General features: G+C 38.2%; 1 protein-coding gene across 2 annotated transcripts in view; it reads left to right on the top strand.

Moving 5' to 3' along the window:
- Positions 1-14,396, top strand: part of RUNDC3A (RUN domain containing 3A) — a 356,931-nt gene extending 342,535 nt beyond the window's left edge. For both annotated transcript variants that reach the window (XM_044055254.1, XM_044055257.1), the window contains exon 11: positions 10,285-14,396. In XM_044055254.1, the coding sequence (XP_043911189.1) occupies positions 10,285-10,427 (143 nt within the window). In that variant the 3' untranslated portion in view covers positions 10,428-14,396. The remainder of the gene's footprint in view (positions 1-10,284) is intronic.
- The last annotated feature ends 2,991 nt before the right edge of the window (positions 14,397-17,387 follow it).

The following is a 17,387-nucleotide window of genomic DNA, read 5'->3' as shown; positions in this document are numbered from 1 at the left end:
GTGTTTGTCATTTTTTTAACTTCCTGAGTCCCAGCATGCAGCTTATTTTCATATGTTGGTTCAGCGATATGCAAATTATTTTGGACACATTTGTTTAATTCTTACACATCTTATCAAAATGTGCAACTTTAAATGCAGGACATCGGTTCCTGCCATGCTTATAACCATAACTACTCTATGCCTGAATTAAAACTGCACAGTATATTATGTGTGGTCTCTTTTAGATTCTTGTTGTGCTGTGGCTCATTTTTTTCCTATGTATTGCTTTTACAATATACTCTGCATATTTTTATCATGTTTGCCTTATTTGAGTCACATGTTATTTTAGACACCTCCTTTTCACCTTTTAATTCCTACAGCATGTTGATAATTTCACTTGCCTTATATGCATCCATAGCTTTAGATAAAGTCATCTGTTTTACTTAATAGCCTGTCTTTTGCTTCATCTTTTCTTATTCCATTAATTGTTCTGCCTCATATTAGAAAATCTTGCAGCTCCCACTTTCTCAGTTTTAGCACAAATCTTCAGTTATGTAACAAGCATTTATAGCATCTTTCTATGCCTTTGCAAACAGAAAATTTCAAGTAAATGCCAAATACTTTCTGGGCTGTAGTTTTTAAAATCTGCCAACTCATTGCATTCCAAAGCATGTGTTTTCAGTTATCTCTTTCTTCCCCATCATACCTCCAACATTAGCTGTTTGAGGAAAAATTCTTTGAATTCTGCTTGGGGTATAAAAATATCTATGCAAATACTTCCAAGCAAAGACCCTAAACCTTCTGAAGTTTGTTGCATACTTGGGAGCCATACATATGCCCTCCCATTGTTCCCTTGTAACTTACTTTTGCAGTCTCTAGTCCCAATATTTTCTAACTTCCTGTAATAGATTCTTATGGTTATCATGCAATATTTTATATGCTCTACTAATTATCCCTTTTAAATAGCAGCTTCTTTTCTAATTTCACTTAAAAACTCTATTAGAGCAGGTCTTTCACTTAGGATTCCCCTATCCATTCTCTTTGTCTGTTGTCTGAGATCAATTCCTGCTAGGGTTGACAGGCTGTAGCCAGCAATCCAAATGTCATCTTGGCCTCAACCCATTATATTACCTCTCTCTGTCATTATTTTTTATTTATTATTTATTTAACATTTGTTTACTGGGAAAGTCTGACTTGGAACGAGCCAATTTTCATTGGAGGCCCAGGGAGAAACACTCCAGAAACGCATGTCTTTGTAACGTGGGAGGAAACCAAAGCACCCGGAGGAAACCCAAACGAATGCAGGGAGGAAGTGCAGACTCCACACAAAAGGCACAAGAATCAAACCGGAGAACCTCTTGCTGTGAGGCGACAAGACAAACTGCTGCACCACTTTGGTATCCATTATTTGCTCCCAATACCCTTGTTTCTTTGCCAGTTTTTTTCCAGTAAATTCCAGCACCTCTTTCCTATTTTATGTACTCCTGCTTGCAGTTGTCCCTATTGGCAAAATCGTCTTTCTCCATTCTCATGCTGACTTAGTTCTTAGAATACTTTCTTCTACTTCTAATACTCTGTATGGTTGTTATTCTCCATAAGGATCTGCATCAAAAATCCCACTCACATTATTTCTTAAACCCCCACTACATCATCATCTCATCCCTTTCCTCTTTAAATTATAGCCTTTTGCTTGTGTTATGTATATGAGTTTTAACTGTGTAGCTCTAAAATATCCCTTAAAATCAGGTAATCCTAAGTTTTTGCACTCTGGAGTTATAAAAAATAATTGCTGCTATTTGTGCTCCCTTTATTTCTCTTTAGCTTTCTACAGTTGTGTCTCTCCTTCTTCTGTGAGATTTGTTTACTTAACATTCTTGATACTGGAGGGATAGCCAGGGGTGAAAGGAAGAACTGAGCAACCCATACAGAAATAATAGTCAATAAGCCAGTGACTCACCTAAAGGTTTCCAACTTAATGTCATTATTACCCAGATGACCTATAGCAGTCAGTGTATTTCTGCTCAGGTTAGAACAGATTCCTTCCACCTCCTTTTGCCTAGTATGCACCTCTGAGCAAGTAAGTTAATCAGCAATGCTACATGGTCACCAGTGAAAGCAGACAATCATGTCCAGTGGACTTAGTCATTTAACCAATGAGTAATAAAAATGTATACTGTCCATTATTTAGTTGTTTAACCAGTGAGTAATAAAAATGTATACTACCCATCATTTAGTCGTTTAACCAATGAGTAACAAAAATGTATACTGCCCATCATTTAGTCATTTAACCAGTGAGTAATAAAAATGTATACTGCCCATCATTTAGTCATTTAATCAGTGAGTAATAATAATGTATACTGCCCATCATTTAGTCATTTAACCAGTGAGTAATAATAATGTATACTGCCTATCATTTAGTCATTTAACCAGTGAGTAATAAAAATGTATACTGCCTATCATTTAGTCATTTAATCAGTGAGTAATAATAATGTATACTGCCCATCATTTAGTCATTTAACCAGTGAGTAATAAAATGTATACTGCCTATCATTTAGTCATTTAATCAGTGTGTAATAATAATGTATACTGCCCACCATTTAGTCATTTAATCAGTGAGTAATAAAATGTATACTGCCTATCATTTAGTCATTTAATCAGTGTGTAATAATAATGTATACTGCCCACTATTTAGTCATTTAACCAGTGAGTAATAAAATGTATACTGCCTATCATTTAGTCATTTAATCAGTGTGTAATAATAATGTATACTGCCCACCATTTAGTCATTTAACCAGTGAGTAATAAAATGTATACTGCCTATCATTTAGTCATTTAATCAGTGTGTAATAATAATGTATACTTCCCACCATTTAGTCATTTAACCAGTGAGTAATAAAATGTATACTGCCCATCATTTAGTCATTTAACCAATGAGTAATAAAATGTATACTGCCCATCATTTAGTCATTTAACCAGTGAGTAATAAAATGTATACTGCCCATCATTTAGTCATTTAACCAATGAGTAATAAAATGTATACTGCCCATCATTTAGTCATTTAACCAATGAGTAATAAAATGTATACTGCCCATCATTTAGTCATTTAACCAATGAGTAATAAAATGTATACTGCCCATCATTTAGTCATTTAACCAATGAGTAATAAAATGTATACTGCCCATCATTTAGTCATTTAACCAGTGAGTAATAAAATGTATACTGCCCATCATTTCCGTACTTTCTCCCCAAACCTCTGCATTACTCCAAACAACAAAAAATAAAATCCTCAGATTTGCTCATGAATCCAGTAATGAGGAACATAATCTCTCTGAATGTTGTAGCACTCTTAAATATCCTTGCCTACAAATTACTACATTACATTTACTGCCCTCCCCTTATTTGAAAATGAATTAACTTTTTCAGAGGATCTAAAGCTGTAGCTGTAGGGAGTGTGCAAATAGGCTACTGCTGAAAAAGTCTTTTCAAATGCAACACCTGTCTGTTGGAATGCCTGGATTTAGTATATATGCTTAGGGAGGGTGGGAGGGCACAGCCCCCACATTGGGGGAGGGGTGTAGCTCCCATCTAGTTTGGTTTTATATTCTATTTCACTGAAAGCTTCAAAACAATACATTTTAAACCATAGACATGCATACTTACAACACCAATGACTGACACTTTCCAGAAGACAATATACACACAAATTAAGTGGGGGGGGGGGCTGTGCCCCCCACTTAACTCCCAAATATATATACTAAGTCCAGGATCACACTACAGTGGGGAAAAGGGCATATACCTTTTACTTGCCATACAGTACTCTACACACTGCCAGCACTTCACTTCAGTGAAATGGGTTTTCAGTAATTTGAGCTTTCAGCGATTTGGTCAGGGTGAATTCAAATTCACTGAAATGAGCTTTAAATGAAACAAAGTAGACCCATATGTGTATGTATATATATATATATATATATATATATATATATATATACACACACACACACACACACATATATATATATATATATATATATACATATATATATACATATATATATATATATATATGTGTGTGTGTTTGTGTTGGAAACACTTGGAATAAGCTTCCAAAGAATCTAGAATCTAACTTCCCTTACATCTGCACCACTTTTCAAGAACCAAGTAAGAGCCTTCCTTAAATCTCAATGGTTATGTACATGTACTAAACCAGATTGATACCCTCTCCTCTTGCTAAACTACCTCTAAACCTACTTCAGCAATTATATGTCTCATATTTCCTTCTCTATATGTTAATGAAGCATTACAATTTCTCTAGCTTAATTTCAGCTTTTTCTATTCCTTCCTGAACTACAACATAATACAAACTAGCCCTTTAGACATTACATGTTATCCCAAGAACTGTTACTGTTTATGTACATAACAAGCTTGATAGATACTAGCTATTTGTTTCACTTTCTCTCTCTGTCTGATATACTGCTCTAAATCTACTATATCTGTCTTCTATAGTTACTTTAACTGCTCTTAATCCAATATAATTATATCTTTTTCTCTTTTTTTCCGCTCTCACCTACTAACTTAAACTAAATGTATGGTAAAGTGTTTTTTTTCTTTTTTGTTTTTACATATTAATGTACTTTCGTAATGTCTCTCATTAAGTAGATTCATACTATCTTTATTTCACTTTGTATAATCCTGTTTGGAGCTTTTCTCCCCGGACCTCTACTGAAAATGGACATTTATCCATTTAGACTAGCCTGGTCAACAAATGTAAAATAAAACAAATAATAAATATATATATATATATATATATATATATATATATATATATATATAAAGACACAAGAGCTGCTTGGAGCCAAGAAAAAAAGCAATGCAGTTGTGAGAAAAGCTCTAATAAATCACAAAACCCAACCCAAAACAGAGATGAAAAAGTGTTTTAATACAGCAAAAATATGTGCATGTGAACCATATAAAACTAGTGTATTTTAAATTGTTTCTGTACACTGATGATGTTTGTACTCTGTTGTCTTCACTGTATTTATAAGTGTTCACGGTCTAATGTTCGTTAGTGGTGCTTATATTCTGCTCTTTTTTCTTTTCTTAACTTGCATCATTGCCTACATTCTAATGACTGATGTATTCATTATATTTGTCTAGTTGACCCAGGTCGTGGCTGAACAGGGTGCTTGGACCAGTTCACGTACTCTGTCAACAAAAGAAAATCAATAAACCAATAAGCCTGAGGATTGCATTCAGCACTTGTTCCTTCAGGGGTAGAGTATTGGGTTCCTTCAGGGGTAGAGTATTGTATTGCCCTCACTACAAAAGCAACTCAGTAAATGAGGATTACTCATGATTTAGCTGTAGCAGAAATTATGCTCGAGAAAGGATTCACCACAGAATATCTGTGGAGGGCACAGTGCGTGAGAGCATATATGGGAATAGCCAGCTATGCATCACATACTCTGCAAGTAGGGCAAGTCCCAGATCTGGCAGTGAGTCTAGGGAATTCAGTCAAAAAATACAGGACCATATGCTATACAATGGCCTTGTAGTCTCTCCCCCCACATTCAGCTTTGGGCAAGTAATGGAAAGGTAAACTTGAAAAAAGCAGGGAATCTAGGAGTAAAAAATGATTAATCAGTGATAAAATGGATATTTTAATCTAAAAATGAAACACTGACTGTAGAATCTAGCATTCAGTAAGAAAATAATGTGGTTCTTTAACGGTGTCAGCATCTTTTATTACTACTACCATGGTTTTCTAGAATATTGCTCATGACAATCCTGTTATTGTCTCTAATTTGTGCACAACATAAGAACGCTTCTCAGCTGTGTGGTATAAGATGGAATGTTAACTACCAGCTTAATTTCCTCATTATAATGCAGTGTGTATATCACAAGGAATGAGCAATCTTGCCTACAATAGATATTGCATGTTGGCAGATATTACACATATGTTGTGATAAAATTAAAATATGCACACATAAATGTGTGATGCGAGATACTGGCTGCAAAAATATCCAAAAGTAATTTCTTAAAACTTTTTATATCCACTTGCCATCATGCGTTATACAATATGAAAGTTGTAGGGGTTAACCACAGTTATTAATCATTCTCAGTATTGTCCAGTAACCTAGATGGCAGCTTGAGCTCCACTCTTATGGTTGTCTACACCTACCTGACAACATCTCAAAAGTTTTTAAATTACATATACTATGCTCTTTTACAATGGGGCACCATGAAAGCATTTTGTTAACCAGCAGAAAAAGTAGTAGCTGGCCATGGTTTCTACTAAAAGTGCTAGATAATACACAGAAATGGCAACAAAAACATATAATTTATATGCTTTAGATTTAGCAAAATACCATAATGTTACAAGCACCATTTCTGAATTAGCAGTAATGCCTGCAACTGTTTGGCATGGTTGTTTCATGGGGTACAGAAGTACAGTGAACCAAACAGCAGCATTTAGCAATCACTTGTACATAGCTCTTTCCCTGTTCTGAGCAAGCAAAATGACAACAAAGAACAAAATAAAATTCAGTACATCTTAGCTTTATAGAAGCCATGGTGGTGCAGCGGTAGCGTTGTCGCCTCACAGCAAGAGGTTCTCCCATTCGATTCTCGTCTGGAGCACCTTCTGTGTGGAGTCTGCATGTCCTCCCCGCGGTCTAGTGTCGTTCAAAAGACATGCATGAATTGCCATGCCTTCGTTGAAGGTTGGGTGTCGGGCTGGCACCTCGGCACCATAAAAATCTACTGCCAATCATTAGCGGACCGGAGTTGCACTGTGGCGACCCCTTACCAGGAAAAGCCGAAAGAAGAACTAACAACGTCTTAGCTTTATAGATTAACCTGCTTTTGTTGGCTATTAGTGAAGCCAATTAAAGTATAGTTATGTAAGTAAACGTAACATAGCAGTAGATGTTTGAATGATCACTGCTGTAGTAGCCTAAGCTATGTTGGGTATATTCTGCCAAGGCTATAACAGCTGGCCAGCTTCCAAAGCTTCAGGGCAACTTCCACACACCCAAATCATTAACTTGAACTGACCTGACTAAAAAGTCTGGTTTGACACCAAGCTCTTCACAGCTTTCATGAAAACTGAGACAGGGAAGTTAACCCTTCAAGGACATTGCTAGAAAAAGAAAAATTACATGTTCACACCCTGACATAAAAGGCAGGCAGCTACTCCAGCAGTGATCATTCAAACATCTACTGTATTATTGTAGCTTTAAAGAATGGGACAGGGAAGGGTCCAGGACCCCCTAGGGAATGGTACTAGCAAAGCCTGTCCAAGACCTGAAAGAATCTAGTTTATAGTGCTTTTTTAAAGTATGCACAGAGGATCAAGTTGCTGCTTCTAGAATACTTTTAGAATCCATCCCTTTTTTAGATAAAGCCAAAGTCATATTAAAGTAAGCCTTGACCCTACCTGGAATAGTTTTGTTGTGTAGGAATAATGAAAGGTAATAGCCTGAGCCAACCATTTGGATATAGTCTGCTTTAACACAGACTGTCCCTTCTTGTTTTACCTGTTGGCACCAACAAAAGTAAAAAGAAGTATGCTGCCATCTAAAAGTACATTAAAATTACAAGACAGTCAAGGAAAATATTTTTTCCTAGCTTAAAAGTACTTATTTCTCACAAAATTTACTTTTAAACAAGTAGAAAAATTAATGTGGAAGATTTTTCCCCAAGGGGAAGTTATCTGCCTAGCAGTGGAACAGCATTAGCTGACCATCAGCCCTTAAAAGTGCAGAGGAGCACTCTACGAGCATCTTGAAAGCTCTAAAGGGCAACTTTTTTAGTCAGCTCGGCTCAAGCTAACTACTGGTTTCTGTGTGTGGAAGGTACCCTGAAGCCTTGGACGCTGGCTAGCTGTTATATCCTGGTGAGGACATAATCCATATAGCTAAGGCTACTGCAGCAGTTATCAATATGAAGAACATAATATGTAACAAATACTGGCAGACATTAATCTCCTTACATGCAGTGCATCTGTTTCAGCGATGAACTGGATGTAAATGAGTCAGGCTTAAATAACACGTTATCAATTCAGATTAACTAATTGAATTCAGGCTTGGATACTTTAGGTTTCCTTCATGTTTTTTCTGCCTGGGTAGTACTCTCAACATCTCAGATGATGCCTTAAGTGTTGATCTCTGTCAGAATGCTTTGTTCTGTTTGAAAAAAACTAGCACATCTGCTTTTATCCCAAGGACAGCACTGGAGCCAAGGCTAAAGCTGTTGTGGTGTTAACTGACCGAAGCTGGCAATAGGTAAGTGTCTACACATCATAACTGTTGTGGTGGTAACCTGACAGAAGCTGGTGTAACTGTCTATACATCATTAGCATCCTTTGCATAGCTGTGCTGCTTAATTACTGTCTAAGTAATTCAAAGAAAGCACACAGAAGAAATGCTGAAGCCAGGCACAGTGGTTATGAAGCATGAGATCCAGTGCATACGGCATAATCCATTTTTTTAGAACAAATAATGTACATTTACCACTAGAACCCCTCACTGCTGAAGTGTTTTCAAGGAACTATGGCACACAATTTTTAATTCATCACAGTAAAATGATTTTGGTTAGTGTAAGCATGAGTCTTTGTTCAAGGCATGCTCACGTCTGGAACTTGCTACAGCTAAGATATTAATAAGTTGTACTGGATGGATGATGACAATTTGTTAGCAATGAAGTAAAACGATTGGAATAATTGATTACATCTATCAGCATCTTATTTCTGATTATTATTTACAATGAGTTAATGAGCTTCATAGCATATTGCTGCTTCCTGTTTAGTTAAACTTACAAAATAGTTTAAGGATAGCATAACTAGATTTAGACAATGTGCTGTTCCTGTAAAACATTCCATTTGGTATGCCCTTTGCGAGTCTAACCTTTGCTTTCTCTGTATGTTTTACATGGACATTCACTTTTACTGAAAACCATGTATTGAAGTGTTTTTCAGTAAGAGTGGTATAGTGATTGATGGCAGCACAGCATTTAGACATTATAATCATTTATTGTGAATCTTTATCCTGTTTATGCTGAATAGGGTTTCATATGATAACAGTCAACCTGCTGATCCATCATAAACACTGAACTGCATATGCAGCTGGTGAAACTGAATGTATAATGCAGTACTTGGAAAACTGCACTCTTCAGTACTATCCTGCTGATAGACCTAGCACCTGTTTGTGAAGCAAGATGCTGCTTGTACAAGTGGAAGTCACACAGCAAGAAGTCATAGCTAAGGTAGTGTCTGTACTAATAATATAAGTAGGATTATATGCAAGCATTTAAACTATGCTGTTGGTTTTTTGCACTACTGATACCATAATGTTGATAGTTTGACAGCTCTAAAATATAATGAAAGGATATCACTTAATTGTTGGGTCACATGAACAGACGAAATAAAATCTTAGCCAAATATTATATATATTTATACAATGACTGTTCATCATTATTATTCAAAAACAAGCATCCTGACTGGGCAGCCCAACCAGAGTGGCAGTTATAAATCGAGCATATACCAAAAGAAAAAATCTGGCCACTAAAGTACCATTGAGCGGCCACACTATATGAGAAAAAAACAGGTATGCAAAACTAAATCAGAAACGTACCTGATTTTCCTTGCATTTCTGCACTGTTGCTTGGAAAATCTCGGCAGTTAAAAAATATATATATATATATAAACAACAATAGAAATTCTCTCTTCTCAGTTGCTTTGTACTGAAGTACTGTTTAAGCGTGGAAATGCAAGTCCCATACACACGTGCAGTACATCAATAAACTAGGAAAAATGAGAAAGAATATTACAGCACTGTTATACAAAGACAATATTTAAGAAAGTTAAGCAATTTCTTTGTTAAATAATGTCATTGTACAATAGCAATAATCTACTTCCGGATGTGGGTATATCAGGATTTACCCACACCCAGTCATGTATTATTGCTTAAATATATTATATGTATATATGTATGCAATATGTATACACACACACACACACACACACACACTTTGCAGAAAAAACATTTTTGCTAGAAAATTATTATGTGACATTATAAAACAGCACTTGCGACATAAACTACAGGGATTACTTTGGTGCTGCTTAACAGACAACAGTGGAAACTGTTCAATTGATTAATCCATCACATCACAATGTATTTGTAGTTTGTGTAAGGTACTTCCTTTTTTCTACAGACGGATAGTTCATGTATCAGACAGTACAGTACTATAGCATTTCTGTTTACAGGTAAATATGTTTAATAATTAAGTATGTTTTCTTTGTCTTCACAGGAAAAGATCCTACTCCTTCAATGCTAGGTCTGTGTGGCTCCCTAGCCTCAATCCCAAGCTGCAAGTCTCTAACAAGTTTGAAGTCCAATGAGTACCTAGTCAACATAAGTAATGAAGCTAGCCCAGCTCTCACTCCCAGCTGAGTACTTGAAACAGACAGTGTCTCAGGAACAGGTACCCTACTTTCTGGGCTGAGGATAGGGCTGGACTCTGATTCCCACCAGTCATCATCATCATCATAAACCTACTGCATAGACCAGACGAAGAGTTTGATCTGCTGGACAGGATGGGGAAACTATTGCCAATCTGCTTTGTCAATAAAGAAGTCTTCTGATTTTGTTGGGTACAGAGACCTGCAATGGGCTGTGAGCCCCCTTACTGCTTTTACATTACCTATTTTTTTTCTCTCTCATAGCAAGGATTGATCAAAGAATGAAAACATAGTAGTTACAGAGATTATAAACCAATATTTTATTCCATGTGCCACTACAGGACTTTCATCAGAATAATCCCTCTTGAAAAAATTTTCCAGACCAACCAGAAAAAGATAGTTCACATATATCAAGTGTGAATGTCAAGGTTTGCTTTGGTTTACCATACTTCAAATTGCTTCTTTATGCCCTGCTATGTAAATGCAAATGTTCTTCCATGTAATGTCACAAAATGCCAAATTAATTTTATTTTTGAAGCACAATGTACACACTACATCAGAAAAAGATTATATAATCTATTAAACATGTTTGCAATAGCTTTGACATTTTGCACAGGCATCTGTGAAAAACATCAAAGTTCTCATGGTTGGACGGCAGGTTACTACTACTGTATTATGAGAGCTTTCTTTATTTTCAACTATTTGTATGCCCGCATTGTAAATGGATTACAAAAACAGCAAACAGTTGTACAAAGTAATTATTAACAACAAAAGAGGAAAAGTGTCATCAGCATAAAATCTTAAAGTGGGACAAGAGGTTTGCATGCAATGTGGTACCTCATTTCTAACAAGATTTCAGAAGTCAAATTCTAGTGTACATTTTTTGGTTTCGGACAGCTGGGTTGCTGTTAACAACTAATGGTGATACGTACAAAAGAAAGTGGCTACTCTAGTTAGGTTATATTTTTAACAGCACTTCTAGCCAGAGACAGAGGAATATGACGATTTGCAGTGCCGAATAGACTTGGGGTTACACCTCAAAGAACTGATGAAGCAGGGCCCTTCTTGGAGACGCTAGGGCAGGGAACATTGTACTAGAGCTATGTCTATTCATATACTTGAGACCTATATCATGTGACACCTGTAGTTGTAATGGGATTGGTGACAGTTCAAGCTACCATTCTGGTGGCATGCAGGTCTGGTTCTGAATGAAAGAAACTTTAAAGTGGGAACCATGGCAAACTGCATTTGAAAATAAAAAGAAAATATATATGCATGCAAGAATACCGGACAAAATTTGAGAACCTAAAGGGCCATACAAAGTGAAGTTTACTTTACCCCACAGATGTGGAAGGTAGATGGACTGCTAATGAGCCAGCGGCTGAAGAAAGCCATAAGCAAGAGCATGTTATGGCCTTGTGTCAGCAGCGCCACAGTCTTAGGACCAGAAAAGACATGAACTGAACAGGCACTGCTAATGGGCAGATGATTCAAGCATGTAGGCTCGATAGAAATGCTATGTGACCTTGGTAGATCAGAGCCCTAAGCTTGCTCCTCTTTTTGTAGTTACAAAAGTATGATGTTGTATCTAACTGGTACCGTCAGCATGCAGAGGGAAAAAGCAGCGCATGTGCTTGCCATTATCATAACTGGACACGTGCAGGGACAGCTATGAGAGGTCACATGAAATCTAGTTAATAGTACAGGGACATATGCATGCACCCACACACACAAAATATTAAATAAGAAGAAAACGTATCCTAGTATAAAAGAAATCATGTGACCTAGTATAACTCTGGCTTGATTAGACGAGTGCAGTACTACACCCCAAAAATCTCACAACAGTACAACATATATCATTACTACTAGGTTCTCCGCTTCATGCAAATAATATTGGAAAGACTGAATGATCTGTAAAGACATACAGATTGCTGTTTACCAGGAAATGACATAAAGACAAGCCCTTAAGCATCTGGTCACTTTAGCTACATTGAAGTTTTTCTCATAATATCACCACTGTTGTGATGGTTGGCATGTTTTTAGGCAGTGATGCTGACCCTTGGTATCAGGAATTTCTACAGGAAATCTCATAAATGCCTAATTAAATTAAAAGCCATACATTTTTAATGGGAGTAAATGGCATCTACTTACTTGGCCATGGGAACTTTTCTATTAGAAGCTAAATGCAAAAATGTTGCAAGAAAAATGGACAAATGTATAGGTCTGTAAACCTAGCAACAGCAATCCAGCATTTTATACTGTAAGGAAAACTTTTTTTTTTAACAATAAGGAAGCCTTTTCCTTTTCAGTATTGGCTGCAGGACATGGAGACAGCAGGTAGAAATCTGTAGAGGAGGAAGATGGATGTCCATACTATCAAAACTGGTCTAAACTGAGCAGTGGTCACCATCTGCAACCTTGTGACATACTTTGTGCTCAGCAGTGCAGCATTCATTTCTGGTTTATTTTCCATCCTTTGATTTTGGGTAGATTTAAACAAAAACTTTGTCCATGGAACCCTATGTGCACCACTCAGAAATGACATCTGGGTGTGTCTTTTCTTTACTTCTCACTTGGTACTCTAAGATTAGGGTCTATCTATATTTTATAGGTCTGCGGTGGAAATTTATGATGAGTCTCTTTTGCACACAGACCCAATTAGACTATTCCTACAGGACTTTTTGCTTGGATTACAAAATGTCTTTCCATTGGATGCCAGTAACTGTTGCACTGCTTATTACTTTTCACTGACCATTAACAGCCAGCCCTACCTGCAGTAAAAACCGTGTTTGCCTTCCTTCATTCATTGTATACATTGAGAACTCAGAGAAGAGCAGAAGCTGTGCTGTTTCTTAGTGGCAACTCATACAACAGTGTAAATTCACCCTTCCAGGAGTTTCACACCTTCATGAATGACACCTGCAAAAGTTACCCAATTTCAAGCAGTTTTGATCCTTGTGGAGGTGGTTCTCATCTTTCAGCATTAAAATTCTGTTTCCTGCGCATAAATGGAGTAGGGTTCAGGAGTAAAATGGTATTTGCCTATGAGCATATATGCCCTCTGGCCACCATTGTGCCCAGCAGTAAAATGGTACTTATCTATGAGCACATGTCCTCTGGCCACCATTGTAGTCAGCAATAAAATGGTACTTATGAGCATATGTCCTCTGGCCACCATTGTGCCCAGCAGTAAAATGGTACTTATCTATGAGCACATGTCCTCTTGCCACCATTGTACTCAGCAGTAAAATGGTACTTATGAGCATATGTCCTCTGGCCACCATAGTGCTCAGCAGTAAAAGGGTACTTATGTCCTCTGGCCACCCTTGTACTCAGCAATAAAAGGGTACTTATGAGCATATGTCCTCTGGCCACCATAGTGCTCAGCAGTAAAAGGGTAATTATGTCCTCTGGCCACCATAGTGCTCAGCAATAAAAGGGTACTTATGTCCTCTGGCCACCATTGTACTCAGTAAAAGGGTACTTATGAGCATATGTCCTCTGGCCACCATAGTGCTCAGCAGTAAAATGGTACTTATCTATAAGCATGTGTCCTCTGGCCACCATTTCTTTTTGGCAATGTCATTTCTGGGGATGGGGATCACCTCAGTCACAAAACAGTCTCATTAGTGCAGCAAGTTTACAGTCATTAGCAGGGACCCCTGTGTCAGAGTGTACCTCCTCTGATAACAGGAAGTGTGTTCCCCGTGCCATTTAGGAAATGCCACAGACTTCTGTATGCACCCTGTAACAGCCCATAAAGCAACTGTTTCAGCTATTTCATCATCTTCAACTTTACAGTGTATGGCTCTGAACCTAGTGTGAATTTGCGTGTTTGATTTTGTTGTACACTTCTGGATGGTGCAAGGACTGTGTGAATGAATGTAAAAAAAAGAGTTCTGTATTATGTATGTTAGGCTAGTGAAAATGAAAATAAAAGTAATCACTATGAGAATATGAAGCAGTGTGTGATTCTTTTCGTCATTGTTCTACATGCGGTCTAACTCTGACACTCATGCCATTTTAATTGTGTGTGCACATATGCAGCGGGGCCCACAACATTCTATCACTGTTGAGTCCAGTACTGCTGTACTGCCAGAAAGCTTCCATCAGATGCCTAGTAGGGTTATAAGATCTGCTATGTAGGAAAACAGTCTGTCCTTTTACCAGGGAAAATAAGGATTAGCTTTAATTGCCAGTCATAATTATTACCAACCAGAATAAACATCTCAATCTGAAAGGCTTTTGGTAAGGTGGAAATCAGCTGTTTGTCTCCAGTCAACTCAACTTCTTAGTTCAAAAAATTAAGGGTTTGCAACATGCTTTTACCAAAGTAAGTCAGCTTTAATAAATCCATTCATTAATTCATCTTCTGACATCCATTTTATCTGATATATACTTACAGGGTAGGTAAATCCTATCCTGACACTCAACAGGTGTAAGGCAGAGATTTAGTTCTTAACAGATGCCAGCCAATACAGACATGAAATATGTATAACTATGGGCACTTTAGAAGATAACCCTATCTCTTAAAAATGGCAGAAAACCAGAACACCTGAAAACAATCCATTTGGGCAAAACAGAAAAGAAAAGCTACAACTGCAGATAAGATCAGCCTACCAGGCAGAGCTGTAGCTGGCTCAGCCAGCTCCAAGGGGCAGTCCCTAATCTGGCACCACACCTCCTTACCTCTTCATTGGAAGAACAAAACAAAAGGCCAGTTCCCATAGTATGGCTCCAAGCCAGACCCCCCCCCGCCTCTCACCACCCCCTTAGATCTTCACTGGAAGAGCAAAAAAAAAAAAAAAAAAAAAATCTGCTCCCTTTGTTTGTTGTTCCTAGTAAAAATAAAAAAATACTTCGGTCCTTTTTCTAAATTGTAACAGACAAGTTGCTACATTTGCAACAATCAGCTTGCTACAGCTAACCACATGCAAAATGCTAATCAGCTGACTTTCTGTACTGACATTTAGAAATGCCAGTACAGAAAGAAGAATGCAAGAGATGCATTTCAGGATTGCACTTAACTGCGGTGGTGGTGCTGCGGTAGCGTTGTCGCCTCACAGTAAGTCGTTGTCCTGTTTGATTCTCAGCTAGAGCGTCTTCTATGTGGAGACATGCATGAATGGGCGTACCTTCGTTGAAGGTTGTGCATCAGGGCTGGCAACGTAAAAATCCACTGCTAATCATTAGCGGACCGGAGTTCCACTGTGGCGACCCCTAACCGGGAAAAGCTGAAAGACACAACAACAACCAGTTTAACACCTTGCACCCAGGTCAACTGCAGCTTTTCCCTCATCCTTGCTACATTTCTGCTGCCAAGCATTTATATGTGCATGCAAGTTGCAAACTGAAAAAATATATTCAAAAAACTGACATAAAATTAAAAGCATCTTATCAGAAGAGCTGCATGGGATGTGAATAGTACTGTGTAGGTATGGACAAGAAGCAAAAGGTACTGAATTACATTAAGCAGTGTAGGGTACAAATAACAGTTGATCTGATATTGTTAATCCTCATTCATTCCTTACGCATGGGGTATCGGTTCCGACCTCGGAACCAAGCCAGCCATTTTCCAAGCTCGTGTCAGCTTCAATTTCTTGAGCTACACTCTTACCCACAATCCCCCTCTCCCTGTTACCTCAGATTTTGTTTGCCGTGTTGCCATCCGGTCTAGGCTTGCCACCCCTTCGTTTTTTTTCCGGACTATCAGGAAATCAAACTGATTCTCCGGTAGTCCGGAAAACACTGTACAAACTCCGGTATTCTGTTTCAAAAAGGAAACAGACTATCGGAGTTTGTAAATTGGCTGATTTACTATGCTTTTCTTACAGAAAAGCATAGCAAATCAGCCAAAAGCAGGCGGCGGGAGCAAAAAAAGAGGGCGTTCCCGTTGATCGGCTGATTTACTATGCTTTTCTTACAGAAAAGCATAGCAAATCAGCCAAAAGCAGGCGGCGGGAACGAAAAAAGAGGGCGTTCCCATTGAGTGATGCTGTCGTGACATCACAAAATGGGCGGTATGTTGGCGGGAGAGGGGGTGGGGCGGGGTTACTGGTGACGCGAGGGGCGTGGCGTGGCTCCGGTTTTAGCCATGAACGAAGGTGGCAACCCTAATCCGGTCGTGTCAAGCTACTTCTCTTGAACTAAGTACAGTCAATTGTTGTTTAATTGCTTTACAAATTACTTTTCTGTCAGAAAAGTTGAGATTTTATTGTCTCTTGCCCTATCGCATCTAGCATTCATAATTTCCTCCTGTTTTTTTTCTGTCCTTTACTTACCCTTTTTACCACAAGGTAATTTCTCCTTACCATCGTTGGTAATCCTTTTCCTTTTCTTTTTCATACCTTCGGGTACTCTCTTGTACAATTGTTGGTACTTTTCTATTTGTTAATATGGCAGATAAAAAGGGTAGTCCGGGGTTTAAGCGGTGTTCTGGTTGTAGACACAAACTGCCTACTTCTGATGCACACTCCTTATTTGTTTATTGTTTGGGAGCTTCCCATTTATCTGTTGAACCACCTTGTACTATGTGTGAGAACTTTTCTAATAGAACCTTGTTAGAAAAGAAAAATAAGCTGATACTGAAGGGACTTCTAAAATCTCCCTTTTCAGAGGCTATTTCTAGGTCAGCGGTCTCAACCCCTCCTAAAGCCCATAAGAAAATGGATGATTCTACTAAGGCTAAATCCTTGCTTTCATCCCCGGCTGAGGACTCTCCCCAACCAAAATCTAAAAAGGCTAAAATTTCGGCTCCGGAGCTCTCTCAGTAAGCCCCAGTGCTTTTGGTGCCCAGACCTTCGGCATCGAGGCCTTCGGCTCCATCCTCTCCTGCAGCCTTCTACATATCGGCACCGAGGGGCTCCTTGGTTCAGACCTTTGCCACTGTATCAGCACCGACCATTCAGTCAGCGCAGACCTTGCCCGCGTCACCCCCCGAGATCTTCCTCAG

This window comes from Protopterus annectens, chromosome 13.part0 (genome assembly GCF_019279795.1).
Source record: "Protopterus annectens isolate FY-2018-M chromosome 13.part0, PAN1.0, whole genome shotgun sequence".
Taxonomy (NCBI): Eukaryota; Metazoa; Chordata; order Ceratodontiformes; family Protopteridae; genus Protopterus; species Protopterus annectens.
This window is presented reverse-complemented; position numbering and strand designations above follow the sequence as displayed.